Source organism: Oncorhynchus masou, chromosome 18 (assembly GCF_036934945.1).
Source record: "Oncorhynchus masou masou isolate Uvic2021 chromosome 18, UVic_Omas_1.1, whole genome shotgun sequence".
Lineage (NCBI taxonomy): Eukaryota > Metazoa > Chordata > Actinopteri > Salmoniformes > Salmonidae > Oncorhynchus > Oncorhynchus masou.
Window position 1 is genome coordinate 61,875,014 of NC_088229.1, and position 15,647 is coordinate 61,890,660.

A 15,647-nucleotide genomic window follows, 5' to 3' on the forward strand; every position below is an offset into this window, starting at 1 on the left:
AAAAACAGGATAGCCATAGAGGAACTTACCTCTTCACGTAACTTGATCAACTGCCACGTGAAAGCAGAGAGAGAGAGAGAGAGGGGGGGGGAGGGGAAGATAAAAAGGAAAGACATGGCAGGAAGCAGATCATGCGGCCGGGTAAAGAATTAACCTTGACCATTTATCGGCTTGCATGTTCAGCGTTTGGAAATCACAGACAAGCACATTAAACGACGCGAAACACGAGACTCGCGCGGACTTTTCGGAACAAGCTAAGATCACGTTCTCTTGCTGTCACGAGACAACGAGAGGGAATGGATTGCTCGCCTCGCAGTGTCTAAACTAGCATCGTCGAGGAAGTCGCATCACAGGATTTATGGCAAAAACATTCTAGATCCCACTCTGTACAGTAGGAAAATACAGTTTGAGTACAGTGTGCATAGAAATGTAAATGAGGGAATAATATATACATATATCTATATATCCCTATGCAGGATCCCAGGGAGATAATACAAAAAGTATTGAGATATGCCTTGTTTATTCTACATTGTAGAAATGTAGAACCATTCCATTGTTGGCAATGTGTCAATCAATGGTGACATATTGTCAATATTTCATACACCTCAGTACAGACGCCTGCTGCGTGGATTATGTGTGGATACCGGTGTTATACATATACTGTACATACATACATACATACATACATACATAACGGTGGAGCTTATTATCAGGACACTGGGGGGGGGGGGGGGACATGAAAAATAAATCTTTGCATTAGTTATTCATTTTTGATGAAAGAGAATGTCAAATAGAAATAGGTAAATAGAAGATATTGTTGTTACCATTGTTGTTACTTTCTATATGTAAGAGAGAGAGAGAGACATTGGAGGACAGCAACAATTCAATTTGAGTGTTATCACAACTAAAAAAGGACGCTTTCCACAACCTGCTCTTCATGTCGGGGAACGTCTTGAAGAGGGGGCTTATCATGTGAACGCAACATGATTTAGTAGAGGAGGGGAAGGACAAGTTTCTTAATTAATTAGCCGTTGCAGGTGATTTTCTTTTAAATCTCTATTTCTTGGGTGAGATTAAAGGTTAGCAGATCTGAAGGGAGGCTCAGGGATACATGACTTTCCGCTCATCTCACTTTGTATGTGGTGGTCATTTTGAATTTTGCTAGTTTGAAATCATTTGCTATGATTTTACAAAAGAGGTAGGAGGACTTGGATCAGAAATGATGAACTTGCTGGTTGAGAAGAAAGAAAAAGCCTTGGTGGTAGGATTGATGTTAAACTATTGGTTGTCGTGGCCACAGTCGTCAAGGATAACAGGCTCCTCTGAAAGGCACTCACACGAAGAGTTAACAAGGAAGCAGCCACCCAATCGGCAAACATTGATGAGAAATGTAAGCACAATTACGTCAGTGTAACGTTGTACTCTGACGGATGACTATTAGCATTTGAGAGAGTGAGAAAATTAAACAGTCATATCTGGAGTGGCACCATCAATATTATTGTCACTGTTCAGTAAAAAAAAAAAATCTATAATATGGTTATTTGTAGACAACTAACCTTAAAAATAGTGAATTTATTTAAATATACAAAATAAATATTATGCTTTGAATTAGGGTGGATTTTTTTTTTACATGTCTGATTGATGTTTATAAATGTATATACTTTTAGTAAGCTTTCCCCGATTGAATTATAAAAAGATTTCCAATTACAAATATGTATTTTATATATAATCATTAAATATCGTAATTCTGAGTTTAAAAAAGTTAAATACCATGGAAGGGCAAATCTGAAGAACATTTCAAAAAAAGGTCAGAGAAATAATGTCGCACTGCACCACTATCAAGCGATATAGAATCCCTCGAGTGACAGAATGAAATAAAAGAAGTTGAATTAAATAAAAAGGAGTTAAATGAAATATAAATAAAAGTAAAAAAGCTTTATTTGTGTGTGCTGAGAGTTGCATTTTAGAGAGATCTTGCCTTGGGGAACTCGGCAGCAACAGACAGGCTAACAAATGTTTTTTTGTTTTTTTGTTTTTTTTAAATTGCAAAGAAATGCGATTTTCTTCCCTCTTTCTTTTGGTGAGAAAAAGGGCCACTTTGCAGCCTGGAAACTGTCCATTATTTCGAAGGTCACAAACGCCTGCGTTGAATGCCTTATTGAGGGGGCAAAGTTTAAAACTACACATGTGGCTATTTAGGATTTGAACAGGCCAGCCAGAGCCGCCGCCGATCACACGCCGCAGCCCTGCCGTCCAATTCAATGGAGGACCAAACAAAAGTTGTTCTATCTTATTTGTGCTGCTTGGCCGATTGGAAGTCCTCGTGGAGGATTTGCTGAAACTATATGAGGGGTTTTGTGCTTGGCATTCCCTTTTTTTCTCCATATAGATGTATTTTCCTTTGGCATCCATTCTTTTAAAAAGTAACCCACAACGCTAGCTTTGCTCCAGAGAAAGTGGTAAACACAGAACATTGTAAATGTTATAATTACGCCTCCGTGAATGCCTTTCCTCATTTCTTTTTAATGCCAGCCAGTATTCAAAATTGCACTGCTGCAATTTTTCTGTTATGATAATCAGCAGATTTTTCAAACAAAGATTTTTTTCATTCAATACAGAATTCGATACAAGTGGTAATCTGCTTCCTTTGTAGCCTGTAAAATCTGGTCCATGCCGGCTCAAACCAGCGCAATCTCGTGGCCAAGCCTTCTGCTGTGACTGAAATCGAAACTATTCCGTAGAGTGTTCATGTGCGAAAAATGTGTGTGCGCTAGCTACTGTGTGTGGGGTAGACTGTGTGTGTGTCTCTGAGTGTGTGAATTGCATGCCGAGTGAGAAAGAATGGGGGGGGGGGGGGTGCAACGGTAGACTACCACGTTATTAAAAAAAGTGTGATAACGCCATTTTGGTCTCTGCCCGCGTACAGATAACGAATAAATGCCGAACTCTATTAAATCGTCCTTTAGCCATTATCGCAGGGCCAACACGTCATTTTTAGAACTTATGACAGCTCCCTATGTACTTAGCTAGAAAACCTTGCCATGTAACGAACAGATTTGCGACTGGTAATGATCTGCTCAGCCAGGGCTATATGAAATGATCCTGACCTCTTTCAGATCGTCAGGAATTAAATTGACCGACTTGCCCCAGCTCCTCCATCTTTTCCCAATCCTCTCTTTCGCTCCCGCTTCGTTCAATAAAAAAAATAAACTGACGTTCCGAGCACTCCACTCACAGCAAGACCAAGTCGTGTGTTATCTCCAGAAGTTTTTCAAATAGAAATGAGAAATATTTTCATTTTAAAAACTATGTAGGTGTGTGTGAGAAAAATTATTTTGTTTTACAATGTAAAAACATTACAATTCTGATCGACTCAATTTATAAAGTACAAATGTTATGCTTTGAGCATTTAAGGTTCTGAAGCAACTACTGAAGGCCTATAGAAAGTTTACACAGCCTTCAACTTTTTTTCACATTTTGCTGCCTTAAAATTTAAATCTACACAACCTACTCCACATGTCCAAAGTGAAAGAAAGTTATAGAACATTTTCCGAATTAACAAAACATTTAAAAAACTGAAATATCACCCCCCTGAATTAATACTTTGTGGAAGCACCTTCGGCAGTCATCCTTTTGTAACCTTTTCATTAAGATTATTTGCACAACTCTTAGGGCAAAATACAGTATATCCATTGTTGTTTTCAAAATTGCTCAGGCTCAGTACATTTTGGGTGAGGATCATTGACAGACAGCAATATTTAAACCTGGTCTCTGATTTTTCAAAAGCAGATTTAAGTCAGGTCTGAAACTAGACCACTCAGGAACACCCAGCCCCTCTTGGAAAGCCATTCTGGTGTATCTTTAACAAACATTTGTATAATTGTCACGCAGAAAAATAAAACCCTATAATACAGCAAATAAATATACTTTTTGGCCTAAATTAAAAACTACAGGGTTGGGTCAAATGCAATAGAAAACAACAGAGAGAAACCTCTATTTTCAAGTAGTGTAACGGCAGCATCATGTTATGAGGATGCTTGTCATTGGCCGGGTTCAGAGGAGTTAGTCAAGATCAAAATAAATATGACATGTAAAAATGTTAGGGTTTAGGGTTAGGTTTAAAATAATGATATTATGACTTTGTGGCTGTGCTAGCTAGTGACCACTCTGCAGAGCTGCCTCCAGGTCAAGATTAATGATAATAAAACGCCAACCTGCCATTTATTTTGGAATAACTTGTACTTTCTATTCAATTTTAATTTGCTTATATACATGTATAATGTGTAAATAGATGTGGACTTTTTTCTCTGGTTCAAGGACAATTTGTCTCCCCTTGCTTTCCGGTCGTCCTTGTCTTGGGGATATTGAATCACTTGAGAAAAATGGAAGGTGAATGAGAAAACAGCGTATTAGAATTAAAACTACAACAAACATTCTGTAGACCTTAAGTTCTCTTGACATGTCAGCCTCTACAAAAAAAAAATCTGAATTTTTCAAGTGCTTGAATGCTGGACAAATTCAATTACCTTAAAAATGTATATTTAAAAGAATAATATAATTGTTAAACAGAGCAGCATAAGACTGAAAGCATCTCAAAACGCATGCATCTTAAATTGTACTTCGAGATTAACTCATCGGTCGGCGTGTTTCCATTCTTTAAACAAATTATTTTCCTATGATAAATATTCTTAGGTCTATGAATAATTATTTAAATAATGGGGTTCATCATCAATTGTATTTAATGAAAGGGAAATATATATATATATTTGAAATGTGGGTCGTATTTTTCTCCCTTTTGCCTTTCAAAAGATTTTGATAGGAACCATCACTGTCTGGAATGTGACAGTTCTGGCAGCAAATCCACATCCGACTTCTGTATAAAATGTCAGAGTCACTTTACGCATCTCACTAATTTGCAGGGAATACGCACATGAATGTATAATATCTGATGGAGATCCATACGGTATGTTTGTAAGATGTGCAGTTCACGGGTCATCACTAAAATGGTAATAAGAACGCAACTAATAACCTGTACTTTATTTAGCTCTGCTCAGATCGAACTATACTTACACTTGCACGTTTAGTCCCTCAGTACTTTGTATGTATTTCTCCCATTGTTTATGTGTATGACTGAGACACACAGCAACTATTGCAAAGTTGACAAGATAATATAGAATCAGTCTGGTCAGTGTTGTGAGGTGCAGCTGTGCAGGTAAGCGTTAGGCAGTGTGTATCAAGTGTTAAAAAGACGGTTTGCGTAGCTGTTGATGGCCTGCTTTTTTGATACAGCACTTCAGACATAATTCCAAACAGCACAAGTTTGAAGAACATGTGGCATTAAGATCAGTATTTCAGATGCTCGTTTTCTCCTTCCTCATATTCAATATGAATGAATCAATACAGTCTTTGAAGAGATTGTTAATTTTCCATGTTCACTGCATTGTCTAAGCATTTTGGGACAATGGAAGAAATATGTCTAATTAGCTTTTTATCTGTTGTTTATAAACCAAACTTAATCATAGTTGTGATAAAACATCAATAATATTTCAATGTTCATTACAAAATTCAAAATACATCTTCTCATTAATTTAATTATATTTTCAACTACAGAATTACGATCTTTCATCAAACATCAAATTATATTTTCAATATTACTGAACAAAGGTTGTATAGCGACAAGTAGCCAGTAAAATAGCAAACATTTCAGCGACTTTTTGACACTAATGCTTATAAACAAACACTGAACCTGGGAATCCTATTTATTCTGATTGTCCGTGCTGTGTGGTTACCACAATTGTGTTTAAAGGTGAGTGTGTGTGTGTGTGTGTGCGGAGGATCTTTTTAGAGGATAAGTACACAGACTGCTGGTGAACAGCTGTGTGTGTGTGGGGGGGCAGCAATCTGGCGCTGCCCAGACGCTGGGCCCAGGCCTGGAGCCCATTCAGACCCTGGGCAGCTTTGCATTAAACAGTGTTCCTTCCACATGACTTGTTGCCAATGCTGCAGTGGCCCTGGTGGCCCTGGGAGAGGCCCCGTGAGGCACTGACCCTTCCTCACCCGGGGACCAGCCACCCATACTAGGGACTGGCGGGGCCTGATTAGCACCTTACCTGACTCTCAGAGGAGCCACCGTCTTCCCCCAGGAGCTCGTTCCGCACCTCATCACTGTAGGCGATACGTGACCTTTTCTGCAAGGGGAGGAGGAAGACAGAAGAGAGAAAGAGAAAACAGAGGAGAAAAAAATAAGCCTTAGTGGAGTTTTCTTGGAAAAACATAACAGGTATTTCTTAAGCACGAGAGCCCCCTAATGGACCAGAATGTCAAAAAATCCCATGCACCTGCAGTGTGTGTGTTTATGTGCGTGGATGTGATCTTGTACCACTGAAATTGTAGAGATGCCCCCCTTTCCACACTTAAATCAACACAATCCGAAGAATAAAACCAACTACGGCACTGGGGCAGAGAGACGTATAAGGAAAGTATCACTTGTCAGCGCTAAATCTTTTCTGGGGGCTGCCACTGCTGTCAGCACAGTGCAGTGGCAGGCTCTGTGATAAGGCAGATGCTGGGACTTAGACAGGGAATAATTCATCACCCATCGGCGTTCCATCAGATTTGAGCTCCCTCTCCCCTTGCACCCCTTCAGAAGGGGTGGGGGGAGGAACGCCATGTCCAAAAAAGACAAACATTCCCGACACGCACATTTCCACACGCACTCTTCAGTGTGTGCCACCTCCGACGCTGAAGGACCAGGCGCTGTGTAGTGCTTGTTTACAGACACTAAAAGAAAAACGCACCCTCTTCAAATGCCCTCCAAACTAAATGCACACCAGCGGAAAGAGAGACTGTTAACTAAAGCCTCCTTCTCAGAACGCCCTGACAGGAGTTCTATGTGGGCCGTGGGAGGAGAGCAAAATCAAATACACTAGGAAATATTGAGCAGAAAATAACATATCGGTACATAACATCTTTGGGGACTCCTGCTTTCACCACATGTATGAGAATTTTCCCATTTATTTCCTTTTTAGAATTTATATTTAGAAGTTCAATGAGGTTTCTGATGTACATGTCCAACAGTGCTACAGTATGTTTTATCAAAGAAATATGTCTCTTACCATTCATTGAAATAATTGATTTGCCTTGTTAAATAAAAAGGTTAAATAAAAATAAAAAATAGGGGGAAATAAATAAATAAATAAAGTACCGAAAAATATATAAATATATTTGACACCCCGTTGTTTTTGTCTTTCCTAGTAAACTTGACCAGTGAGTGGACAGCCACCAACAGACCATCAGGAAAGTGATTGGTCTTGCTATTGTGACAGTGAGGGCCACAGCCTGACGAATAATTACTGAGATGTCTGGGAATATGACTGACCAGGGTGACAAGCAAAGATTTTTTTAAACATTTATATATGTATTAAATGTATTTTTTTATAAAGAGAAGCAGCCAAACACACACAGTCTCTAAAGGTTTCAACTGAGCCACGGGGACCTGCGCGAACCGCCAAAGGAATGACTGCGAGGAAGAGTGGATATTACTGTGACCAAATCAAAAACACAGCACCGGCATAGCATACGCACAAACACAATGGAATGCCTTCACAAGCAGAATGATACAGTGTTCATCATTTACATCATCGTGTTAAAACACTTTGGTATCTATTGTATACTTTATGTGTCGTGAACAATCTATTATTGATCAAACTAAAATCAGACACATCATTAAGAGATTTTGGATAGGATTCCATCTACTTTTAACCGGTGGTATAATTAACCCTTAAGAATTGGCAGGTTACAGGTTGTGACAAAGTTACGGTAGGGGTTTTTTCAGTTGTTAGTGCGAGTACAAAGACAATAAAACATCAACCGGGTACACAGCGTAGAGTCGTGTTCTGCCGGGATAACACCCACATGTGTCATTTTAGTGGAGCGTCATCTTAAAGAGCCGCAGTGTAACTTAGGGGAATGACGGGTTGCTAGTAATTGAGACGAGATGCCTGGGAGAAGGCTTGATTTTAGTACGCAGAGACTGATGTCTTCTTCAAACCCGCACAGTTTTGGGGGCATTTCTAAATAGCTGTTTGTTGCCACCGAGAGTATCAACAGCTTCCGCGGTGAACGCAACGCAAATGAAACATGAAAATAAAAAGAACTCAGAATGCTACTGAGCCAGAGATTGTTGCTGCTCCCTACCCATTTACTTGTGGTTTTGAATTCCCCCTCTAGAAAACAAACCATAACCCTTAGAGTGATTATTCCCTGTTCATTTGATGTGAAACAAGAGCAGCTGTGCAATATTGACTGCCTCACCCATTGATAGACTTTGATTACCGGTTGGGGTGTTTTGCAAAATTTAAATTTAAATAAAAATAAATGGATATAGTCTTCATTTGATAATATTGTGTTCTATATGTGGCTTATGTTCCACTAGTGAGATTAATGTAATGAAGAAGATCTTTATATTTGATCAGGGGAGATCAGAATCTGTAATAACTAGGGTTGTTCCCGAAAAACGTTCTAAATATATGTATTGAAATAATAAAGAAAAAATAAGTTGAGAAAGACAATATGTTGATTGAAAGTCTCTCATTCTAGTTTATGCGTGATGAAGATTAAAATGTCTAAAACAACATGAAAACAGGCGAGGAGGAGCACTTCCATAAGACACCTTATTGCCACAGAGAAAAGAAGAGATGAGATCTTTTTTTAAATCCTTTTGAACGGTTTTTCTTTTGTCACTTTTTCTAATCTTGGGTGAGAATTTGCTTCCGTTGCCGGAAGCACAAAAAAAAAAAAAAAAAAAAAAAAAAAAGTACAAAGATCCATCTTAACTTTATGCAAAGTGTTCCGTCTGCCTTTAAACTCTACACGGCTCGTCAAGTGTGAGACGGATGTACTGGTGTTCTGTCAGAAACACACGTGTCTCACCTCTTGACGTCGACGTGAGAAGAGTTTCTTCAACCCATCAAAACGTAACTATATATGCATAATAACTCCTAGTACTGTAAGATATGCTAATCAAGAACAACACAAGCTGGAAATTATATTCATGCAATTATGAAAAAAATATGAACGTGTTCTCTTTAGGTACATGCACGAATGTCTAGATACTTACTAATATATCATTAATTTTAAGTAAAAAGGGGAAAACAATCATTCTGAATAAACAAAATCACAAACAACCTACATAAACAGGCAGTAGACAATAATTTAAACACCCTTCCTTTTTAGACCCAATGAACATTAGTCACTTAAAAATGTCTTCAAAAGTTCTCCTTTTAAAACTAAATCATAATAATTTAAAAGCAAATAAACTGATCTTTATTGTAAACACCTTTTTTTGGGGCCTCCCAAATGCACTCCCCTCTCTATGCCTGTTGCCGCAAGCGACGCAGGGTCGTTCAAATAATTGTGGTGCCTGGAAAGCTGAAAAATGTAAACAGTTCATTAGATGGGATATAAAAGGCGTAAAAATACCCAGAGGAAGAGTGTAATGAGGGGCCCTGAAGTTACTCTGCAGACGCTTTTCCCTCCACTTTTCCCCCTCTTTATTGTCACCCTGAGCACACGGCTGGTGGCATGGCGTGAAGAGTAATTAACGATATTTCATTTACAAAAGCATGCTTCATTACATCTTTCTCACCAGTAGGAGAGCGGCTGGACATTTTTTTATATATTTTTTTAACTTAATGGCACTTTTGTCACGACTCAGCTTCAAATTGGCATTTAACCTTTCATTTGCTACTAATCAGGTCCACATCCTGTTGAAGAGGAAGTGGCTTGGAATAAAGCATTTCACACAGTCTTAGGTATTTTTACTCAAAAATATGTATAATAATAATCCTAAATTATTTTTTACAGTACTGTCATTAATATCCTATTAAAACATGAATAAATCATGGCTACGAAATGGACAAAACACTACACAAGTGCAGAAAAACTGAAACACGACATCACTTCCTAGTTCCTATCACTGTGTCCCTATGATATGCTCCCAGGTGATGTTGTGGACCGGTGACAGTAGTTCTTTTCTAGTTTCCTCAGCAGTGGGGGCAGAGGTGGTGGAGTGTGGTGTGGCGTTAAAAGGAAGCCGAGCCCTTTAAGCAGGCACAACAGCAGCATCGATAACGCATCTCATCCTGGCAGGGGGTTAACACACTTCACTGGCACAAAGAACAGCTCTCACACACACACAACTGTTGTTTTCACATCTCCTCCACTCTTTTAAGACAAACAAATTGGCAGAGGTTGTTCAATTAACTAAGTGCTTATTTTTTGTGTGTTAGATATATCATCAGATAAAGGAAAGCGGCGACAATTGTGATGGAGGGGTTTTCTGTGCCTTCGTTTTGTTTCTGCTCTTTAGTGTCATCAAATCCACTACTCTTGTCTATCATCAGAGACTGTGTGTACTTGTGAGTGTTTATGTGGAATAAAGGGCCTTGTGTTTGTGTGTGTGTGTGTGTATGAAAAATCTCCTTTGTCTGCACGTGTGTGTGTGTGTGTGTGTGTGTGTGTGTGTGTGTGTGTGTGTGTGTGTGTGTGTGTGTGTGTGTGTGTGAAAAATCTCCTTTGTCTGTACCAGCATAAGCGCGTGTTTGTGTGTGTGTGTGTTCACTGGCCTGTGTGTGCCTGTGTGTGTGTGTTCTCCTCTTAATATGACTCCAACAGTAGTGGGGAAGCCAAGCCTTAGAAACCAGCATGGAGCCTCTCATTAACGCACAGGTTGGTGCTTTTGTGTCTTGAACACAGACGAGGCATTATGTTTCACAGCTATAAAAGACTAAAGGAGTCTCAAATGAGCTCCAATAGAAAAAAGACACAATCTCAAATGATCAAGGAAAACAAGACAATAGTGGAACTAGAACACATTTAAACTGGGCTGGCGGTGGAGGATTTGCCCCATATGACAACGTACACTCAAAGGGCCTTCATGTCATCTCAGCAAGAAATAATAGTGTGTCCATAAACACTAATACAATCGACATGTACAGAAAAATGGGTCAAAAATCACACTTTTAACGTCGAAATGTATTGATTAAATAAATGATCTACACTTAACCCAGCAGAATGATACAATATTGATAGAACATAGTATTACATAATGTTACAGATCATTACATATTGCGCTGTGCAAATGTGATCTCAGGGGATAGCCTTTCTTTAACGGTACATTGTTATGATAGGGATGGTTCCTTCTTCCACGACTGTAATACGTGTGCTAGACTTCCCTGTCAAAGTCGTTTCTATTGCTAAATAGAGCCGAGATCTGTCAATAAGCCTAACGACTGTAACCGCAAAGCAAGTGGGCGAGCGAGAGAGGAGAGAAAGGATCGCAACTGAACTCTAAACAAAAGAGCGAATTCCAAGGGATTTGATTGAAGAATCTCCATATACTTTTTGCTGGCCGGGGGAACCGTCTCAAATGGTTATTTCTTTAAGGCATGAGGGCCGATTAAACCCAATATTAAAATATGGAAGCAGTTCTAATGAAAAATCAAAGGCCTGGTTTCCTCTCGCTCTCTCTCCATTTATTTTTCCCCATTCTCTCTCTCTCCTTCTCCCAATGCATGAATCCCAGGCTGGATGAGGGGAGAGAAAAGCCGGGGCCCGGGCATCGGCGGTGCAAACACACAGACAGCGGTGCAGAAATCAATAGAGGAGAGCCGTCGGGGAGGCAGCCGGGCGAGAGGAACCAGAGCGGGGCCCGCTCGGATCACAACGCTGGCTTCTGGCGTGCAGTGGGGAATAAAGGGGGCCTCCTCAGGTCAGCGCCAGAGAAAAAGGTGAGATTAGAGGGAAATGGAGGAGGGATTTCGGCACGCGGGGGGGGGCGTACGGTGTGGGATACCTGGCGAGCTAGGGACCAATCGGCCCATTAGCCTGTGGCTAGCTACATATGGTTCACTGAACCCTCCACTGAGAATAACTTTCTATTTTTTTTTCGTGCAAATGTCTCTTTTTTTCTATTTATTTTTTATTTTTGAAGAGGACCTTCACTTTTAACCCTTTCTCCGCTTTGGAGAGGGTTCTCTTTTGACCTCGATTTATGATTCATCTTTGTTTGATGTCTATTCTCAGAGTGTTATCTAAAAGTGTTGAAAGCTAGACACAAAGGAAGAGATATGGACCCATAATATATTGTTGTAGACAAAATGTGTGCGCGCGCATGTCTGTCCAACTGCGTTCGTCTATGGAAATGCATAGAAGACGACCGTCCCCTGTCCCTCGCCTTTCTTCAGAGTAACGTGACCATTGTCTGAACTGAATGCCTCCCTCATTACCATAAGAACAGAGCATCAGGCATAGAGGCTAAGACACATCATTAACGCTATAAATCTATTTATAAACTGGCTGGTTTGAGCCCTGAATGCCGATTGGCTGACAGCCGTGGTATATCAGACTGTATAACACGGGTATGACAAAACATGTATTTTAACTGCTCTAATTATGCTGTTTATAATAGCAATAAGGCACCTCAGGAGTTTGGGTTTGTGTTACATGGTCAATATAACAGGGCTAAAGGCTGTATCCAGGCACTCCGTGTTGAGCCTAAGAACAGCCTTTAGCTGTGGTATATTGGCCATATAGGCACCTTCCAGCAGAGCCAATCCAACATGTTCCCTTGTGAACTTTCCTAGAGACTTACCAGCTCCATGGGAGAGTACAGGTTTTGTGTTGGAATTCAGAGCAGTTGTCCAAACTTTGAGAAACTGCCAATTGAGGGCCGGCGAGGGTCTTGTACACCTCTATCACATGGAAATGGACAACGTCAGATACTCACCCCCAGAGTATGTGCGGTTACGTTCGCCAGGGCTAGTCTTAGGGCACATTAACATGCATAGTAGATACACAGTTTAAGCGATATCAATACCTGACCCATGTATGTTGACTGCTGCATTAGATAGTGTTTGGCAGATGGAGAATGCAGTAATTCCCTATGGATATAGGGGTGTGAGTTGATGCACTGATAGAGGCCAGGGGTACATGAATAAATCCTTAATTCATAATCTACACTCCAGTGTAATTCTGATCAAGGCCACAGCAAGATTCCTCTGCAGGCTTCCGAACCAGACGAGAAACTAAACAATTGTTGGTAGCAAAGACCAAAAGCTGTTTGTTTTTCTTTTGCACGCTCCTCATTTAGAAGCACTTAAGCTAGAGAAAGGGAAATGCAATTCGATAGGGGGAAACTTAGTTTCCATTTACAAATTTCATCCCAGGGTAAACACATTGAGCTTATTGGGGAAAACCCACTGAGTGTCAGGGAAAACTGGGGATGTCAAAGTTCTCTCTCTCTCTAGGCTCGTTTTTGTTAAAAAGGTGTAAGCCAACAACAACAAAAAAGACAGAGGAAAAACACAAGCCTACTAGATGAATTCATAATGCATTTCATAAATACTTCATGACTTTTATATACTTAAGCCAGTCTGACAAATTTAAAAGAAATCAGTGTCACCTATTCTGGTCCCGCTTGTCAGTCAATGCATCACTTGGGTGTGCGGGTGTCACATGTCACTTCTGGTTTACACTGGTTTGTGGGACAGGCTCGGGGCTCTGAAACAAGGGGGGGGGGTGTACTGGGAGGAGGGGGAAGGGTGCTATTATATTCACACGTCTCTGCCCCCCCCACTATCTTCCGACTCCTCTCAGTCAAGTCACTCAATCAATCACATAGGCCCCTGAGGACAGAGAGGACCTGCGAGGCCCTTACTTCAGGCAGACAAATCCAGGTACTGATCACTGTCTGTGGGAGGGTGACTTGTCCCACGTTGGAGAGGATCCCAAGATAAGTGAAAGGAAATGATCGTGTCGTTGAATACACAAACAACCAGTCCTATTCACACACATAATATACGTACCATTACAAATATTTGTAAGGGAATTTAGGAATGCATGTTCTTGTTAAATACCACCCATTGATCGTCTCAGAACAGAAGAACCCCACTCATCATTAACAAATTAAAACAGATTCATTACAAATGTTTCTATCACCTACATCGGTTTTTTTTGACCACTGTGATTGGTTGACTATCACGCGGACAGAACACTGTACTGCCATTCCTCGATGCTTCAGTTCCTGTGTCTCCTGGTAGGAGAACCATCTTCTCTCCTTCTGGTGACTCAGTCCTTCACCCGTTCCACCACCACCCTTACATTACATCTAAACCATAAACACATTCATCCAACAGGGAGACTATAGATGCTGATCCATTAGAGGCTGCAAGCCCCATCTTTGTGTCTAAAATAACAAGTACTTTCAACTGCCAATCCACAAGAAGCTCGGGGAAGAGCTGCTGTGTGGAACATCTTCAAAATAATAGGCGGAATTCATAAGCTGAGACAAATATATAGATTTGTTTACATCTTAAATCTGCATTTGGGCTCCGAGGAAAGAGAGAAAACAATCCCCCAATCCGGGCGACTTCCATAAGAAATCTGATCTTTTTAATCTGGGTGACTTTGGCGCTATTGATGGCTTGTTAACCAACCCAACATATAAACCACCATCTGCATTAACTCCTTAGTGGTACACAACGAAGACTCAAATGTTTCATGGCGACAAGCGCAGGCGAGACAATTTAAGGAGATTTATAGTGTCGAACAGCCAGCTAATGTTGGTCTGTCATGTTTTGTTTGTAGAAGTCGCTGTAATGGAGGATAGGGGGCAAATGACACAGAACCTCCCAACTGGATTACAAAGGCACTGTGCCATAAGCAGCGCTAAGTACAGTCCTCGTAGAATATCCCGGCAAACCTATATGAAATACGCTAATTATGAAGCATCTTCCATTCAAAGTGAAGAATTCTGGATGACGCTATGAAAGGGCAGCAGGACATTCCATTAATGTCCTTACAAAAACGTGACCGTTTTTTCCTCCATTAGATTCCCAACTGAGCCCATCAAAAACTTCAGGAGAACTATGTGTCAAAAGGTTCTAGTCTCCATGACCGTGACCTGACCATGAACGAATATCTCAAAATCACACACTATGGAAGGTATCATGGACAGGTTTAAACGTATCCCCCATTCAGAAAAAAGGATATTAGCCAGTTTTATTCAGCCTATACATGTAATAAACGGACTAAATTCACATATTTTAAAAGTATCCCAAAAAAAAAAAAAGTTAATTCATAAAAACAAACAATCATAAACGACCTTTGAGAAACAGCTCAGTGCAGCTGGGTTTGGAACCGAAATAAAGTTAGTTATTGCTTATGCGAGACTTTAGGCAGTTCCGATTCTGTCGACAGACCTATCGAGGCGTCTTGAACTGTGCTCAATGATACACAATGGACAGTACAGAGAGGAATTTGCCAATTTTTTTATCCATTTTAGATCAAGGCCAAATCATTCCCAAGTTGCCATAGTTTGTCGAGCGTTTTATCTGAAGCATTTTCCCCTTTACACAATTGGCTACACTAAAGGGTCCAAGGTGCTCATTGCATAGCGACAGCACTCAATATTTGCCCTGACAGAAAGCGTTTATTAAATTATTTATTTTTCCACTTAAAAAGGTCATTAATAATCACATAAGAGACTAGGAAATATGAAAAAAAGCTGTTACACATTTGGGATTGGTGCAGAAGGCAGCTCTTAACTCCATTCATCCGACTATCAGGTGAATAAACTGGTCAATATT

At 40.2% G+C, this 15,647-nt stretch overlaps 1 protein-coding gene across 2 annotated transcripts in view; it reads right to left on the bottom strand.

The window, feature by feature from the left end:
- The window catches only part of LOC135505064 (vesicle transport through interaction with t-SNAREs homolog 1A-like), a 180,568-nt gene that overhangs the window by 146,262 nt on the left and 18,659 nt on the right, over positions 1-15,647 (bottom strand). For both annotated transcript variants that reach the window (XM_064924125.1, XM_064924126.1), the window contains exon 4: positions 6,111-6,188. In XM_064924125.1, coding sequence (XP_064780197.1) covers positions 6,111-6,188 — 78 coding nt within the window. The remainder of the gene's footprint in view (positions 1-6,110; positions 6,189-15,647) is intronic.